The 17,410-nt window shown below is 44.7% G+C and overlaps 1 protein-coding gene across 3 annotated transcripts in view; it reads right to left on the minus strand.

Annotated features, from left to right (window-relative positions):
• LOC124016661 (pro-neuregulin-1, membrane-bound isoform-like) overlaps nt 1-16,437 on the minus strand; it is a 98,747-nt gene extending 82,310 nt beyond the window's left edge. For 2 of the 3 annotated variants that reach the window (XM_046332203.1, XM_046332202.1), the window contains exon 1: nt 14,991-16,437. In XM_046332203.1, coding sequence (XP_046188159.1) covers nt 14,991-15,717 — 727 coding nt within the window. In that variant the 5' untranslated portion in view covers nt 15,718-16,437. The remainder of the gene's footprint in view (nt 1-14,990) is intronic. The other variant, XM_046332204.1, reaches the window with a different exon arrangement.
• Nucleotides 16,438-17,410: the final 973 nt, after the last annotated feature.

The following is a 17,410-nucleotide window of genomic DNA, read 5'->3' on the forward strand; positions in this document are numbered from 1 at the left end:
CTATAGGCTGTCTCATCGTTTTTGGTGATCAGGTCTCTGATCTCCTCCCTATAGGCTGTCTCATCGTTTTTGGTGATCAGGTCTCTGATCTCCTCCCTATAGGCTGTCTCATCGTTTTTGGTGATCAGGTCTCTGATCTCCTCCCTATAGGCTGTCTCATCGTTTTTGGTGATCAGGTCTCTGATCTCCTCCCTATAGGCTGTCTCATCGTTTTTGGTGATCAGGTCTCTGATCTCCTCCCTATAGTCTGTCTCATCGTTTTTGGTGATCAGGTCTCTGATCTCCTCCCTATAGGCTGTCTCATCGTTTTTGGTGATCAGGTCTCTGATCTCCTCCCTATAGGCTGTCTCATCGTTTTTGGTGATCAGGTCTCTGATCTCCTCCCTATAGGCTGTCTCATCGTTTTTGGTGATCAGGTCTCTGATCTCCTCCCTATAGTCTGTCTCATCGTTTTTGGTGATCAGGTCTCTGATCTCCTCCCTATAGGCTGTCTCATCGTTTTTGGTGATCAGGTCTCTGATCTCCTCCCTATAGGCTGTCTCATCGTTTTTGGTGATCAGGTCTCTGATCTCCTCCCTATCGGCTGTCTCATCGTTTTTGGTGATCAGGTCTCTGATCTCCTCCCTATAGGCTGTCTCATCGTTTTTGGTGATCAGGTCTCTGATCTCCTCCCTATAGGCTGTCTCATCGTTTTTGGTGATCAGGTCTCTGACCTCCTCCCTATAGGCTGTCTCATCGTTTTTGGTGATCAGGTCTCATTTTTCTGATCTCCTCCCTATAGGCTGTCTCATCGTTTTTGGTGATCAGGTCTCTGATCTCCTCCCTATCGGCTGTCTCATCGTTTTTGGTGATCAGGTCTCTGATCTCCTCCCTATAGTCTGTCTCATCGTTTTTGGTGATCAGGTCTCTGATCTCCTCCCTATAGGCTGTCTCATCGTTTTTGGTGATCAGGTCTCTGATCTCCTCCCTATAGGCTGTCTCATCGTTTTTGGTGATCAGGTCTCTGATCTCCTCCCTATAGGCTGTCTCATCGTTTTTGGTGATCAGGTCTCTGATCTCCTCCCTATAGGCTGTCTCATCGTTTTTGGTGATCAGGTCTCTGATCTCCTCCCTATAGGCTGTCTCATCGTTTTTGGTGATCAGGTCTCTGATCTCCTCCCTATAGGCTGTCTCATCGTTTTTGGTGATCAGGTCTCTGATCTCCTCCCTATAGGCTGTCTCATCGTTTTTGGTGATCAGGTCTCTGATCTCCTCCCTATAGGCTGTCTCATCGTTTTTGGTGATCAGGTCTCTGATCTCCTCCCTATAGGCTGTCTCATCGTTTTTGGTGATCAGGTCTCTGATCTCCTCCCTATAGGCTGTCTCATCGTTTTTGGTGATCAGGTCTCTGATCTCCTCCCTATCGGCTGTCTCATCGTTTTTGGTGATCAGGTCTCTGATCTCCTCCCTATCGGCTGTCTCATCGTTTTTGGTGATCAGGTCTCTGATCTCCTCCCTATCGGCTGTCTCATCGTTTTTGGTGATCAGGTCTCTGATCTCCTCCCTATAGGCTGTCTCATCGTTTTTGGTGATCAGGTCTCTGATCTCCTCCCTATAGGCTGTCTCATCGTTTTTGGTGATCAGGTCTCTGATCTCCTCCCTATAGGCTGTCTCATCGTTTTTGGTGATCAGGTCTCTGATCTCCTCCCTATAGGCTGTCTCATCGTTTTTGGTGATCAGGTCTCTGATCTCCTCCCTATCGGCTGTCTCATCGTTTTTGGTGATCAGGTCTCTGATCTCCTCCCTATCGGCTGTCTCATCGTTTTTGGTGATCAGGTCTCTGATCTCCTCCCTATAGGCTGTCTCATCGTTTTTGGTGATCAGGTCTCTGATCTCCTCCCTATAGGCTGTCTCATCGTTTTTGGTGATCAGGTCTCTGATCTCCTCCCTATCGGCTGTCTCATCGTTTTTGGTGATCAGGTCTCTGATCTCCTCCCTATCGGCTGTCTCATCGTTTTTGGTGATCAGGTCTCTGATCTCCTCCCTATCGGCTGTCTCATCGTTTTTGGTGATCAGGTCTCTGATCTCCTCCCTATAGGCTGTCTCATCGTTTTTGGTGATCAGGTCTCTGATCTCCTCCCTATAGGCTGTCTCATCGTTTTTGGTGATCAGGTCTCTGATCTCCTCCCTATAGGCTGTCTCATCGTTTTTGGTGATCAGGTCTCTGATCTCCTCCCTATAGGCTGTCTCATCGTTTTTGGTGATCAGGTCTCTGATCTCCTCCCTATAGGCTGTCTCATCGTTTTTGGTGATCAGGTCTCTGATCTCCTCCCTATCGGCTGTCTCATCGTTTTTGGTGATCAGGTCTCTGATCTCCTCCCTATAGGCTGTCTCATCGTTTTTGGTGATCAGGTCTCTGATCTCCTCCCTATAGGCTGTCTCATCGTTTTTGGTGATCAGGTCTCTGATCTCCTCCCCTGTCTCATCGTTTTTGGTGATCAGGGCTGTCTCATCTGTTTTTGGTGATCAGGTCTCTGATCTCCTCCCTATAGGCTGTCTCATCGTTTTTGGTGATCAGGTCTCTGATCTCCTCCCTATAGGCTGTCTCATCGTTTTTGGTGATCAGGTCTCTGATCTCCTCCCTATAGGCTGTCTCATCGTTTTTGGTGATCAGGTCTCTGATCTCCTCCCTATAGTCTGTCTCATCGTTTTTGGTGATCAGGTCTCTGACCTCCTCCCTATAGGCTGTCTCATCGTTTTTGGTGATCAGGTCTCTGATCTCCTCCCTATAGGCTGTCTCATCGTTTTTGGTGATCAGGTCTCTGATCTCCTCCCTATCGGCTGTCTCATCGTTTTTGGTGATCAGGTCTCTGATCTCCTCCCTATAGTCTGTCTCATCGTTTTTGGTGATCAGGTCTCTGATCTCCTCCCTATAGGCTGTCTCATCGTTTTTGGTGATCAGGTCTCTGATCTCCTCCCTATCGGCTGTCTCATCGTTTTTGGTGATCAGGTCTCTGATCTCCTCCATATCGGCTGTCTCATCGTTTTTGGTGATCAGGTCTCTGATCTCCTCCCTATAGGCTGTCTCATCGTTTTTGGTGATCAGGTCTCTGATCTCCTCCCTATAGGCTGTCTCATCGTTTTTGGTGATCAGGTCTCTGATCTCCTCCCTATCGGCTGTCTCATCGTTTTTGGTGATCAGGTCTCTGATCTCCTCCCTATAGTCTGTCTCATCGTTTTTGGTGATCAGGTCTCTGATCTCCTCCCTATAGGCTGTCTCATCGTTTTTGGTGATCAGGTCTCTGATCTCCTCCCTATAGGCTGTCTCATCGTTTTTGGTGATCAGGTCTCTGATCTCCTCCCTATAGGCTGTCTCATCGTTTTTGGTGATCAGGTCTCTGATCTCCTCCCTATAGGCTGTCTCATCGTTTTTGGTGATCAGGTCTCTGACCTCCTCCCTATAGGCTGTCTCATCGTTTTTGGTGATCAGGTCTCTGATCTCCTCCCTATCGGCTGTCTCATCGTTTTTGGTGATCAGGTCTCTGATCTCCTCCCTATAGGCTGTCTCATCGTTTTTGGTGATCAGGTCTCTGATCTCCTCCCTATAGGCTGTCTCATCGTTTTTGGTGATCAGGTCTCTGATCTCCTCCCTATAGGCTGTCTCATCGTTTTTGGTGATCAGGTCTCTGATCTCCTCCCTATAGGCTGTCTCATCGTTTTTGGTGATCAGGTCTCTGATCTCCTCCCTATAGGCTGTCTCATCGTTTTTGGTGATCAGGTCTCTGATCTCCTCCCTATAGGCTGTCTCATCGTTTTTGGTGATCAGGTCTCTGATCTCCTCCCTATAGGCTGTCTCATCGTTTTTGGTGATCAGGTCTCTGATCTCCTCCCTATAGGCTGTCTCATCGTTTTTGGTGATCAGGTCTCTGATCTCCTCCCTATAGGCTGTCTCATCGTTTTTGGTGATCAGGTCTCTGATCTCCTCCCTATAGGCTGTCTCATCGTTTTTGGTGATCAGGTCTCTGATCTCCTCCCTATAGGCTGTCTCATCGTTTTTGGTGATCAGGTCTCTGATCTCCTCCCTATAGGCTGTCTCATCGTTTTTGGTGATCAGGTCTCTGATCTCGTTTTTGGTGATCTCCCTATCGGCTGTCTCATCGTTTTTGGTGATCAGGTCTCTGACCTCCTCCCTATAGGCTGTCTCATCGTTTTTGGTGATCAGGTCTCTGATCTCCTCCCTATAGGCTGTCTCATCGTTTTTGGTGATCAGGTCTCTGATCTCCTCCCTATAGTCTGTCTCATCGTTTTTGGTGATCAGGTCTCTGATCTCCTCCCTATAGGCTGTCTCATCGTTTTTGGTGATCAGGTCTCTGATCTCCTCCCTATAGGCTGTCTCATCGTTTTTGGTGATCAGGTCTACTACTGTTGTGTCATCTGCAAACTTAATGATGGTGTTGGAGTCGTGCCTGGCCATGCAGTCATGGGTGAACAGGGAGTAGAGGAGGGGACAGAGCACGCACCCATGAGGGGACCCGTGTTGATGATCAGTGTGACGGACGTAGTGTTACCTATCGTAACAACCTGGGTGCAACCCGTCAGGAAGTCCAGGATCATGTTACAGAGGGAGGTGTTTAGGCCCAAGGTCCTTAGCTTAGTGATGAGCTTTGAGGGCACTATGGTGTTGAAAACTGAGCTGTAGTCAATGAATAGCATTCTCACATAGGTGTTCCTTTTGTCAAATTGTGAAAGAGCAGTGTGGAGTGCAATAGCGATTGCATCATTTGTGGATCTGTTGGGGTGGTATGCAAATTGAAGTGGGTCTAGGGTTTCTGAGATAATGGTGTTGATTTGAGCCATGACGAGCATTTCAAAGCACTTCATGGCTACAGACGTGAGTGCTATGGGTCATTAGTCATTTAGTTAGATTACCTTAGTGTTCTTGGGCACAGGGACAATGGTGGTCTGCTTCAAACATGTTCGTATTACAGACTCAGACAGGGAGATATTGAAAATGTCAGTGAGGACACTTGCCAGTTGGTCAGCGCATACTCGGAGTACACGTCCTGTTAATCCGTCTGGCCCTGCGGCCTTGTGGATGTTGATCTGTTTAAAGGTCTTACTCACATCGGCTGCGGAGAGCGTGATCACACATTCATCCGGAACAGCTGATGCTCTAAATCATGTTTCATTGTTACTTGCCTCAAAGCAAGCATAGAAGTAATTTAGATGGTCTGGTAGTCTCGTGTCACTGTGCAGCTCTCGACTGTGCTTTCCTTTGTAGTCTGTAATAGTTTGCAAGCCTTGCCGCAGCCGACGAGCATCGGAGCCGTTATAGTACGATTCGATCTTTGTCCTGTGTTGATGCTTTGCCTGTTTGATGGCTCGTTGGAGGGCATAGCGGTATTTCTTATAAGCTTCTGGTTGAGAGCCCCACTTATTGAAAGAGGCAGCTCTACCCTTTAGCTCAGTTTGGATGTTGCCTGTAATCCATGGCTTCTGGTTGTGGTATTACATACTGTCATTGTGGGACAACATCATCGATGCATTTATTGATGAAGTCAGTGACTGATGTGGTGTACTCCTCAATGCCATCGGAAGAATCCCGGAACATATTCCAGTCTGTGCTAGCAAAACAGTCCTGTAGTTTAGCATCTGCTTCATCTGACCTCTTTTTTATTGACAGAGTCAAGGGTGCTTCCTGCTTTGTTTTTCTCAGGTTGCACATTTAACATGTTGATAGAAATGAGGTAAAATGGATTTAAGCTTCCCTGCATTAAAGTCGCTGGCCACTAGGAGCGCCACCTCTGGATGTGCTCGCACTCATTGAGTGCGGTCTTAGTGCCAGCATCGGTTTGTGGTGGTAAATAGACAACTACGAAGGATACAGATAAACTCTCTATGTAGATAGTGTGGTCTACAGATTATCATAAGATACTCCACCTCAGGCGAGCAAACCTTGAGACTTCCTGAGATATCGTGCACCAGTGGTTGTTCACAAATATACACAGACCGCCACCCCGTGCCTTACCAGAGGCTGCTGTTCTATCCTGCCGTACAGTGTACTGTATAACTCACCAGCTGTATGTTATTGATGTCATTGTTCAGCCACAACTCGTTGAAACATAAGATATTACAGTTTTTAATGTTCCGTTGGTAGGATATACGTGCTTGTAGTTCATTATCGAGCGATTGTACATTGGTCAATAGTACCGATGGCAAAGGCAGATTAGCCACTGGATCCTCACAAGGCACCCCGAAGTCCTTCCGTGAAACCTCTGTCTATTTCTCCTGCGAATGACGGGGATGGGGGCCTATTCCGGTGTCTGGGGTAAATCCCTCTCGTCCGTCTCATTAAAGAAAAATTACTCATCCAGTTCCAGATGAGTAATCGCTGTTCTGATGTCCAGAAGCTCTTTTCGGTCATAAGAGACGGTAGCAGAAGCACTATGTACAAAATGAGTTACAAACAATATGAAAAAACAAACAAAATAGCACGGTTGGTTCAGAGGCTGTAAAACGGCAGCCATCCCCTGCGGCACCATCATCATACTCCCGTAAAAGCAAAAACCAAAACGTGCATCCCTTGGGTTCCCAAGGACCGAGTTTGGGAAATGCTGCATTATTTGGTGAAGCTGTATACTTACGCAAAATGAAACCACAAAGGCAAAAATGTGTGTACTGATTTATGGTGCTGTCAGGTGGTAGCTACGTCACCTTGACTGGTTTATCATTGATCTTTACAATGTGAGAGAAAATATTCAACTATTGATATCTAATTTTAAATCAATGGGAAGGTCAAATTAAATCACAGTCTAGATTAAGGAAGAAGGATACTTCCAATTCAAGACAAACAATAATTTCGCAGGGTCATAGAGAACACAGTTATTTTACATTTTAAATCGAGAGAAACTTGATCTAGGTAAAAAATGTCAATGCTGTCAAAATAATTTTCAAGTGAAATTATGAAGCTTCTTTCTTGTTATAGAGCTAGGCTTATGCCAACTTATGAACTAGCTCAGTTGAAACAAACTAATGCCCTGGTGCATTGTCAAGGAAAGTTCACTGAAGGAAAATAAATCCCATGTCGCAGTGGAGATTTTATTAGACTCACTTATTCTCAGCCTTCCCTCTTCCAGTTCTTGTCATTACAATATGTTGTATTATGAATGTTAATGATGCCTTTTAGCATCAGTGGGATACAACAACCCAAAGGACAGTGTGTATATCAAACTGCCCAGCAATCATGACCCCATTTGGCATCATGTGAGTATTCTGTGGGCAAGGAGGGGCAGGGGCTAGCCCACACCGGCCCAACACAGGCTAGCCCACACCGGCCCAACACGGGCGAGCACAGCAAAGGCTAGCCCACACCGGCCCAACACGGGCGAGCACAGCAAAGGCTAGCCCACACCAAGCACACATTAGCCCAACACTGGCGAGCCTACAACAGCCCAACACAGGCTAGCCCACACCAATCCCACATGAACCCAACACGGGCTAGCCTACACGAGCGCAATACAGGCTAGCCCACATAAATCCAACACAGACTAGTCTACACCAGCCCAACACGGGCTAGCCCTAAGTGTTCTGTTGTGTGATGCCAATTCTTTTGACTCTTGAATCTTGCCAATGAGGAAGTCTTAAACAAGTGCATGTGACATATGAAAAACTGAACAGTTTATTTTCAAAAAATATACTGTATGTATGATAGCAACAACTTGATTGTCTTTCTGATACAATATAACGCATTCACTGAATATCTTTCAAGCGTAAAGTGATACAATTTATGCATTGTAATGAAAAAATTATAAAAATCTACGGAAAGGTTCATTGGCCCAATGCGGGCAGCCTACATGGGGCCAATATTTTAGCCCACATTGAGTCCACATCGTGGGTGAACACTATAGAAGCCTGTTAATCTCTAAGCATTGTGATCATGGAGGGGAGCATTGTGCTATATCAGGTATTTTTTATGAGCCACTGTGATTAATATATGTAAATGACTCTATCCCAACAAGATGGCTTCCTATACCTACTGCCTTTATTGAGTTCCGGCCTTTATGAGGAATAGCTCATTAGCTTGGCTTGAAATAAATGTTCTACTGTGCTGCTGTAAATGCTCTGTTTCCTGAAGAGAATGTGTTGAGAAGATAGCTGATGGGGTTATTTACCCAAGGAATGGCTTTATAAACAGAACAGGGAAAGACCATTGGGTGTGTATGTGTGTTATCTGTCAAACTGAGGCAGAGGCCCCCCTGTTCTGTACACTCCAAAGCCCAGTTTTGCTGAGACAAGGTAATATTTAATAGGAATATCGAACTCTAAATTATACAGAACTCGAGTGAAGAACTTAAATCAACTTAATGCGGCTACCCACATGAAAAAAATGCTATAGTATACTACGGTGATACTACGGTATCTTTGACATAGAAGTGGAGGCTTTTTCTGGAGAAACACCAAAAGAGCACATTTTCCATAACCTGTAGGTACTGTAGGTCTGACCGGATAGTTCAGAACTTCTGCTGTTTTCCTGTATGGAACACAACATGGTCCAAACTTGGAATGTAGGTTTCTCACTTATCCCAATTTGTGCCACCCATATGGAAGAGGGGAATGGGCAGGGTATATGTACATTTGAAACTATAGTATTTACCATAGTTAAAAAAGTGTAGTGGTTTTGCAGACCTGTAGTGTTTTTGCAGACATAGTATTCTACAGTCTACTACAACGTTCTACAGTAGGTACAACACATGCTCGAGGGATACTACAGTGTGTAGTATAGTATTCTACAGTCTTTTTTTGTATATATAATTTTATATTCACAATGAATTAAAGATAAAAAGAGACTGTACATTTCCCCCCTTTTTGTTCCCCTTTGAAAAAGGGAAAGTCATTGAGTTACATGTTATAAAACAAAACAAAAGTATACAACAATGTTACTTCAATACAAGCCCAAATGTAATAGCCTAGCAATCAGGTGATTTTATAGGCCTATATAGCAGTAACCTCAAGGGGTGGGGGTGGGGCCAAGAATACTAATCTGGAGGAAGCTGATCCTATAGGTCTATCTATCAGTAACCTCAAGGGGTGGGGCCAAGAATACTAATCTGGAGGAAGTGTTTGGAGCTGTTCCAAACAGGATATCATCAAGTCCCAGGTGGAATACAATTAGGTGGTTGACCCTCGAATGGCATACATCATTTTTTCAAATTTTAGAAACAGCATCAGATCTTTGAGCCAAAGAGAGGCTAAGGGAGGACTGATAGATTTTCAACCCTTTAAAATCCTTCTGCTGGCTAACAGGGAGGCAAAGGTCAGAGAAGGATTGTTTTTTGCTACTCCAAAAATAGCCATTTCTGCCCTAGGCTGCAACTTTCAATCAAATGCTTCAGAAAGGCTTTTAACTATAGTGAACCAATAGTCTGCCAGATGAGGAAAGGACCAGAACATGTGGGTCAAATCCACCAAGAAGCTTTTACACCTGTCACCTGTCACACCATACATATTACCTTAAACTGTATAAGGCTGAGCCGGGCACAAGAGGAGCTTCCATTAAAACTAAGTAAGGCCCTATTCCAGACTTCACCAGTGATCTCTCCATTCAAGTTCCTTTTCCTATTCAGATCAGATTTTAACAGAATGATTTACAACGCCAGGTTTAAATAATTTGAACTCAAATATTTAACAGTGGCACTCAATAGTCGATCAGTTACATCCCACATTGGCTTTAATAAACAAAAATAGCCAAATAAAATACTTCTGTTAGCCAAGACTTTCGAGCCATGCTCCAACAGTCACACTGTCCACGACTACAGGCAGTAAAATATGATACTCAGGCACAGCATGACCACAAAGAGGGAACGCACTCCACAAACACGCAGGCCAAAATATTCCAACATCAGTGAGTCTCGGTTGAGGCGAAAGCTAAATATATCCAAACACCCACTCAATCAAACAAATGCATTACAGTCACATGAAAGCAAATGCAAATAAGAAATAAACACAAGTCAAACCCTGAGATTGTAGCATTACTAAATAGTCTATACAGACTAGCTAATGCCAACATAACAAACCCACGTTGGCTATTTATGTGTTACTAGTGCCAGCTAAACTAGTCAGCTATCAAATTTTACTTACACGGATACAGGTCTTTGTTCAGTCGATTCTAGATGTAGCTAGCTAGGTCTCCATATGTCAGCTAGATAGCCACTAGAAATGGTAGAGAAGAAGTGCTCAGATAAATCCATCGCCACATTCAAACAACCCAGTCAGTGCTTGAGCACTCCGGTTTTTGGTGTGCATGCTAGCAAGTCAGCCAAAATCCCTGTTGTCTGAAATCTTCTCAGCCAAGTATAAAGTTTTCCCTGGGTGTTCCAGTTATGCATTAGGGGGTGCTATTACATTTTTGGATGAAAAAGGTTCCCGTTTTAAACAAGATATTTTGTCACGACAAGATGCTCGACTATGCATATAATTGACAGCTTTGGAAAGAAAACACTCTGACGTTTCCAAAACTGCAAAGATATTGTCTGTGAGTGCCACATAACTGATGTTACAGGCGAAACCGAGATAAAAATCCAACCAGGAAGTGCCGCATTTTTTGAAACTGCCTCATGCCAATGACTCCTTATATGGCTGTGAATGAGCTACAAATGTGCTTACGTTTTCCACGTTTTCCCCAAGGTGTCTACGGCATTGTGACGTCTTTGTAGACATTTCCCTTGAAGAATGGCTGTAAGGGACCATATATAGCATGTGGTCACATGGTGTCTCCCGCAGAAAATCTTGCGTAAAATACTGAGGTAGCCATTTTTCCAATCGCTTCTTATGAGAAACCATTTGCCTCGACAGATATATTATCGAATATATATGTTAAAAACACCTTGAGGATGGATCCTAAACAATGTTTGTTGTGTTTCTGTCGATATTATGGAGCAATTTTTTTTAAAGTTTGGTGTTATAGTTGCAGCATTTTTCAGTTGATTTCTCAGCCAAGCATGATGAAGAAACGGGAGCTTTTTCGGCCTACAAAAATAATATGTTTGGAAAAAAGTAACATTTGCTATCTAGCTGGGAGTCTCCTGAGTGAAAGCATCTGAAGTTCTTCAAAGGTAAATTATTTAATTTGGTTGCTTTTCTTATTTTCGTGAAAATGTTGCCTGCTGCCAGCAGAGCCTAGCATAGCATTATGCCATGATAAACTTACACAAATGCTTGTCTAGCGTTGGCTGTAACGCATATTTTGAAAATCTGAGATGACAGTGTTGTTAACAAAAGGCTAAGCTTGTGTTTGAATATATTTATTTTATTTCATTTGCGATTTTTTGCGTATTTATGTCCGCTGCGTTATGCTAATGCGTTTGAGGCTATGTTTACGCTCCCGGATACGAGTTTGCTCGTCGCAAGAGGTAATTAAGCATCTTGTTACATTGTAAAAATACATTTCAATATAAATGTGGCGTTAGCTAGTCAGATAGTAAACAGTCAAGTGTGTCCAGCCAGCTCCCGCTAGCCAGCCAAATGGATTGGGATGTATTATAGCTAACGTTGCCATTAATCTCAGTCAAATAAAACTAAATTAAATAAATCGGTTTCTCCCGGAACAAGAAAAATAAACATTGTTTTCACGTGAAAAGTAATATCCAAGTGGATGTCATGAAAATCAGTCCATTGCCAGCTAACAAAGTAGCCATTCACATATACCTCCCGCCATGTCTAGCCAGCTGGGTCGCTTCTTCTATCAACTATACTCTTCGCTCCGGACATAGAATGCTTTAGCCTCGGCCACTGTGTCAAAAATTAGGGTCTCTCCCTTGCAAAAGATATGAAGATGGGCAGGGTGTAGGAACTGAAACTTTATCCTTCTTGTAGAGACAGGTTTTTAGGTTCTTGAATTCAGCTCTTCATGATATTGGCACTCAGGTCCGGGTAGAATCCTATATCTTGGCCATAGAATTTTGGTTGATGCTCCTTTGCCCAGCACATTGCCCATTCCTTGTTTTGGTAATAATAAAAGTAGTCTATGATCGCCCTAGGCCGCTCCCCTGAGTTGGGTTTGGGGGTAAGGGATCTGTGCTCTCGGTCGAGCTCTGGCGGTTTGTCCTGTTTACTCACCAGCATGTCAGAGACAAATTGACTCCAGGCTCAATTCCCTCCATGATGCCAATGATCCAGATATATTCCCTTTTAGCATAATTCTCCAACGAATGTACCTTGGAAAGTAGAGCTGTGTTGGCCGTTTTCATATGAGAGACAGCTGCTTCTAGCTCAGCAATCCGCTCGGTGTTGTCAGTGGAGAAACCTTCTAGTGTAGTGAGGCGTCACCCAAACGTGTTGACCGTTTCTCGAAAGGCATCAATGGAAGTTTGGAGAGGTGCCAGTGAAGTGATGAGGAGACATATCCTCTTTTAGGCTTCTTTGTTTAGCTCAGCTACAAGTGTGGTCATAGTAAAGGCCTCCAACTCTGCATCAGGATTGGCCACAGCAGCCATTTTAGGCATTTGAGTAGTTGGTTCGACCTTCAACAATATGTTGGTTGTAGCAGTTCTTTTAAAAAAAAAAGTAAGAATATAACCAACTGATACATCTACATAAAAACAGTGGCATGTAAAATTAAACTTTAAATGGGGACCTCTCTCAAACACGTCTTCTTAGATCGAATGACCGGAGGTCTCCCAGTATACTACAGTCTATTACAGAATTGTATAGTAAGTACTATAATATTCTATAGTAAACTGTAATATTTTTTCATGTGGGTAAACCAAATTGGCAAGGGAATTGTGACAATGGAATTAGACATTTCTCAGTTCAACACAAACTGTAATGAAATGCAAATTTGACTACTATTAGGAAATACCAATTAGGGAAAAGGAAGCGCATTAGAGGGTGAGTAAGAGGGTGCACCAATTGTATTAATGTATGTTACAGTCAACTAGCCCGAGGATGCCATGTACTTGCAACATTGAGTTATTGTTGTATATATTCATTTTTTTGCAGAACATTTACAGGTGTGTTGTAGGTCGCCGACAACACCAACTGCCTCATACACACATGCAGTCATAGGAATGTCGGGCACAACATTGATACACCTCTCCACAGATTGATATGGCATCCATACTGGCTTATTCGTTAGCTTCCTTCACAATTTCTAATTTGCTCAATATGTCAAATAATGCGACAAATCACGAACACTGGTTGGACAGCTGACCTGCTCTCTGGGTATTGATTTGGTCTGGGATTACCAAAGCAGCAGATCACATTTCCAATTTAAAACCCCCAAATTGATCATGCATCTTAAAAAAGGGGTGAGTGTCTTGCCTCACAGCAGCCCTCAATTTGACTAATGAATGCAGACACACCACCTGTGTCTTTCAATTTCTAAAATGTGCCTCTGCTGTGGTGGAACACGCCAATAAATTCTATAAACGTCGTCAATGTATGAGTTACGAAAAACTTCAATCGATGCGAGGCATTCATAGTTTCTGAGCGAAGCTGCACATACAGTATTAAACTTTCATCTGTGCTGATGATTGGCAGATTTCAATGCCAATGCTTTTGTTTCATCAGGGGTGTGTCAAAAACACAAGGAAACTTTCCCATCTCTCTGCTCACTAAATCAAGCACACACGTCAGCTATCAGAGTGTAGGCGTTATTAACCAAATATCCTGCCTTTCGAACAGATGTCCATCTATAATCTACTCATCACATCTCCAACAGGCAATTGTCAAGTGTGAATTAATTACACTGAAAATCTCATTTGCATGAGGAAATGCATCAAGGGCAGGCAGCCACAAAAACCCACAGCTAAACCACAAGAGTCAAATACAGATGTAGGATTTTGATTTGATCACTCTTTTGTTGCTAAGAACATTTTGGACTAAAAGTTAAAATCCTGTTGCTGCAAGATTATTTTGCTGAGACAATACTAGTCAAATTAAGATGAGGACAGGTGAGAAAAACATATGAAATCTCGTAGGGAATGGGGAATAACGCTGCCAGAGGACAGAAGTGCTGGTAGAGTCAGCAGCTTCCCAGCAGTTCTAACTCTGGCGGCTCTCAAAGTCATGGTAGATAGCATTACTGGGATTGTATTTCTCTGTGGCTCAGAGGTGGAGGGGGAATCATTTAGCCTCCAGCAGGCTCTGACATTGAAATGGAGCATCGGCCTGGCAGGAGGAAGTCTCTCCGTCACCACAGCATTTAGTTTTAGGAAGTCGTGCATCATCACCTAATGATTTGTCATATGAAATGGAAATAATGCATGGCTAGCATTGGGCGCCCTTGTGCTTATTTCAAATATGCAGATGAGAACATGTTTTGGTGAAATTGACATGACAGCATAGTATTAAAATGCTTGTGACTAACTGTATCGAATGTGGTGTGTGGGACTGTAAGGGGCATGTTTATGCAGTAGTAGATAGTTTTTGAGTTTATAGTTGGTTGTTTAGTACTAATAGCCTGTGGTGGTGGTTTCGAAAGGGATTTTGTTTCTTGCGCACACCCAGGTAGGTTGGAAATTCTTCTGAGGCTTAGTCATGGCCACTTGCGCTACACAGCAAGTCACAGCATGTCTGCTTTCAGACAGAGTGCTCAGCAACAGGCATTATCATTCTCCGCATAGAGTTGCATAATATGATTTTTTTTTAGAAGTAATGGCCTTTTTAGGCTGCGTATTGTACACTGGAGGATTGTATGCAAACTATTTCTCTGAATGGTATCACATGAATATCTCCTTTCTGTCTGTACCCAGTATGCTGATGGTTGATTTCAACATCAACTGACAGTAGATTTCCTTTATCTGACTACAATATCTGGTTCCCTTAAAAGAAACATGCTTACCCTAGTGAATATTTGTGAGTTTGTCTTTATCCGACATTAAACTTCAGAATCCTTTCTTGTCTAAACTTCCAAGGCTAATATAACTGAACATATTTACTGAAGATGAGCGTAAACTAAAACTGAGAGGAAATGAAAATACCACATGGTGAAATACAAAGTGTGGCGTACTTACAGAATTTAGGGAGAACAACGTCATTAGATTCCACAGTAGTTTGGGTGTGGGGGGTTGGTGTTCCCTTTTTCACTGGTTTTGGGGTGTTAGGGGGTCCAGGTTGCGTGGGCGGGTCTGTGGGGTACATCAATGCAGAAGTAGGGCTGTACTGAGTCACTCTGGGGGACAGGGGTATAAAGGGTCCTCCGGTGGGTTTCCCCTCTACTATGACCTCAGGTTGTCCTGTGGTGGTGGTCGTCGGCATGGGGACAGGGGAGGGGTAGGGAAATGACACTGGCAGATCCCGTGTGGGGTCAGAAATGATGATGAAGGGGTTTTGTTCCATGCGATCAGGGTCCAGGTGGGTGGGCGGCTCATACTCAAAGATTTTGTCCACAAAGACCCACTTGAGGCCGACGGTGCAGAGGGCCAGGCTGAGCAGGCAGGCCAGGATGGGGAGGATGCAGATCTTCTCAGAGCGCAGGCAACTGCGCACCTGTTCCATCTCTATGCACACACAGCAGGTCCCTGCCAAGCCCAATAATCCCAGGGGCCCGGCTCGACCGCCATCGCAATTGTCCCCGCCTCCCTCGGTGCCCTCTTCCCCGCACTCTCCACCTGCCGCAGCCCCCTCCAGCGCCTCCTCGGAGGCTCGTCTAGGATCGGTGCAGGAGTGGGTAAGGGACGCTGATCCGAGAGGGACAACCAGCCCGGCGGAGGAGTCCTCCGCCTCCACACTCTCCGCCATCCTCTCTCTCTCTCTTAGACAGAATGATCTCTGGACTCAACTCAAAGCACACAGCAGCTGGCTGCGGCGGGTACTGTAAAGTGTGTTGTCCATTATCAGATCGACATGGTGGGGGTTGAGTGGGAGATGAAGAAGGAGGATGCTTTTCAGAGCCGTGCGGGGTTTACCTTTATAACGTCTGGTAAATAAACCGATAAGACTTGCGGGAGAAAGATTTCTTCACAGGTTCACTCTCTCAGCATTCTCATGGGAAATGTATTCACGAAACAAGTCCCGAAATAGAAGCATCAGATTCTGCTCAGCTTAGATGCACAACAAAAGTAGCCCAGAAGACATGATCCAGTTGAGTTCAGTGCATTTCGCTGGGTGGAATCAATAGACGCTCACTCAACTGAGGACAGCTGTGGTGTAAATGCTACGGGCAGGATGCGGCTCTAGCGGCTGGGACAGATCAAGCAGGCACTGCGGTGGCAGGAGTGACATGCTGTCTGTCTGTCTGTGGTGTTCAAGCAGCAGCCGAGAGGGGATGAATCATCTCAGCAGGTCCAGAGAAACAGATCATTAGTGGAGAGAGAGAGACGCACAATGTGGAAGGATTGCCAAGTCAGGATATTCCCGTTTTCTTCCTCTCCACACCCCTCCTCTCCCCTTTAGCCACTCTCTCTCTTTTTCTCTCTCTCCCACTCACTCGGTCTCTCTCTGTTTGATATGTCCACTCACTCTTCCCAGGCTGCTCCCAGTCTGAATACAAAGCATACAGCTAAACAAGTTCTTACTTGATCCAATTATGAGGAATGGCAACGAATCACAGGCAAGCAGACGGCTCAGGCCTCTCTCTCTTCCTCGCTCTCTCTCTCAACCTCTCAGACTAGAACATTGATTATGCTAATACTAAAATATGTTTTTTTGTCAAGGGGTGGGAGCCATTGAAATAGACATATGTTCTGCCCCAAGGGGTGGGAGCCATTGAAATAGACGTATGTTCTGCCCCAAGGGGATTGAGCTATTGAAATAGACATATGTTCTGCCCCAAGGGGTGGGAGCCATTGAAATAGACGTATGTTCTGCCCCAAGGGGATTGAGCCATTGAAATAGACATATGTTCTGCCCCAAGGGGTGGGAGCCATTGAAATAGACATATGTTCTGCCCCAAGGGGTGGGAGCCATTGAAATAGACATATGTTCTGCCCCAAGGGGTGGGAGCCATTGAAATAGACGTATGTTCTGCCCCAAGGGGATTGAGCCATTGAAATAGACATATGTTCTGCCCCAAGGGGTGGGAGCCATTGAAATAGACATATGTTCTGCCCCAAGGGGTGGGAGCCATTGAAATAGACATATGTTCTGCCCCAAGGGGTGGGAGCCATTGAAATAGACATATGTTCTGCCCCAAGGGGTGGGAGCCATTGAAATAGACGTATGTTCTGCCCCAAGGGGTGGGAGCCATTGAAATAGACATATGTTCTGCCCCAAGGGGTGGGAGCCATTGAAATAGACATATGTTCTGCCCCAAGGGGTGGGAGCTATTGAAATAGACATATGTTCTGCCCCAAGGGGATTGAGCTATTGAAATAGACATATGTTCTGCCCCAAGGGGATTGAGCCATTGAAATAGACGTATGTTCTGCCCCAAGGGGTGGGAGCCATTGAAATAGACATATGTTCTGCCCCAAGGGGTGGGAGCCATTGAAAT

Source organism: Oncorhynchus gorbuscha, linkage group LGY (assembly GCF_021184085.1).
Source record: "Oncorhynchus gorbuscha isolate QuinsamMale2020 ecotype Even-year linkage group LGY, OgorEven_v1.0, whole genome shotgun sequence".
In the NCBI taxonomy this organism is placed as follows: Eukaryota; Metazoa; Chordata; class Actinopteri; order Salmoniformes; family Salmonidae; genus Oncorhynchus; species Oncorhynchus gorbuscha.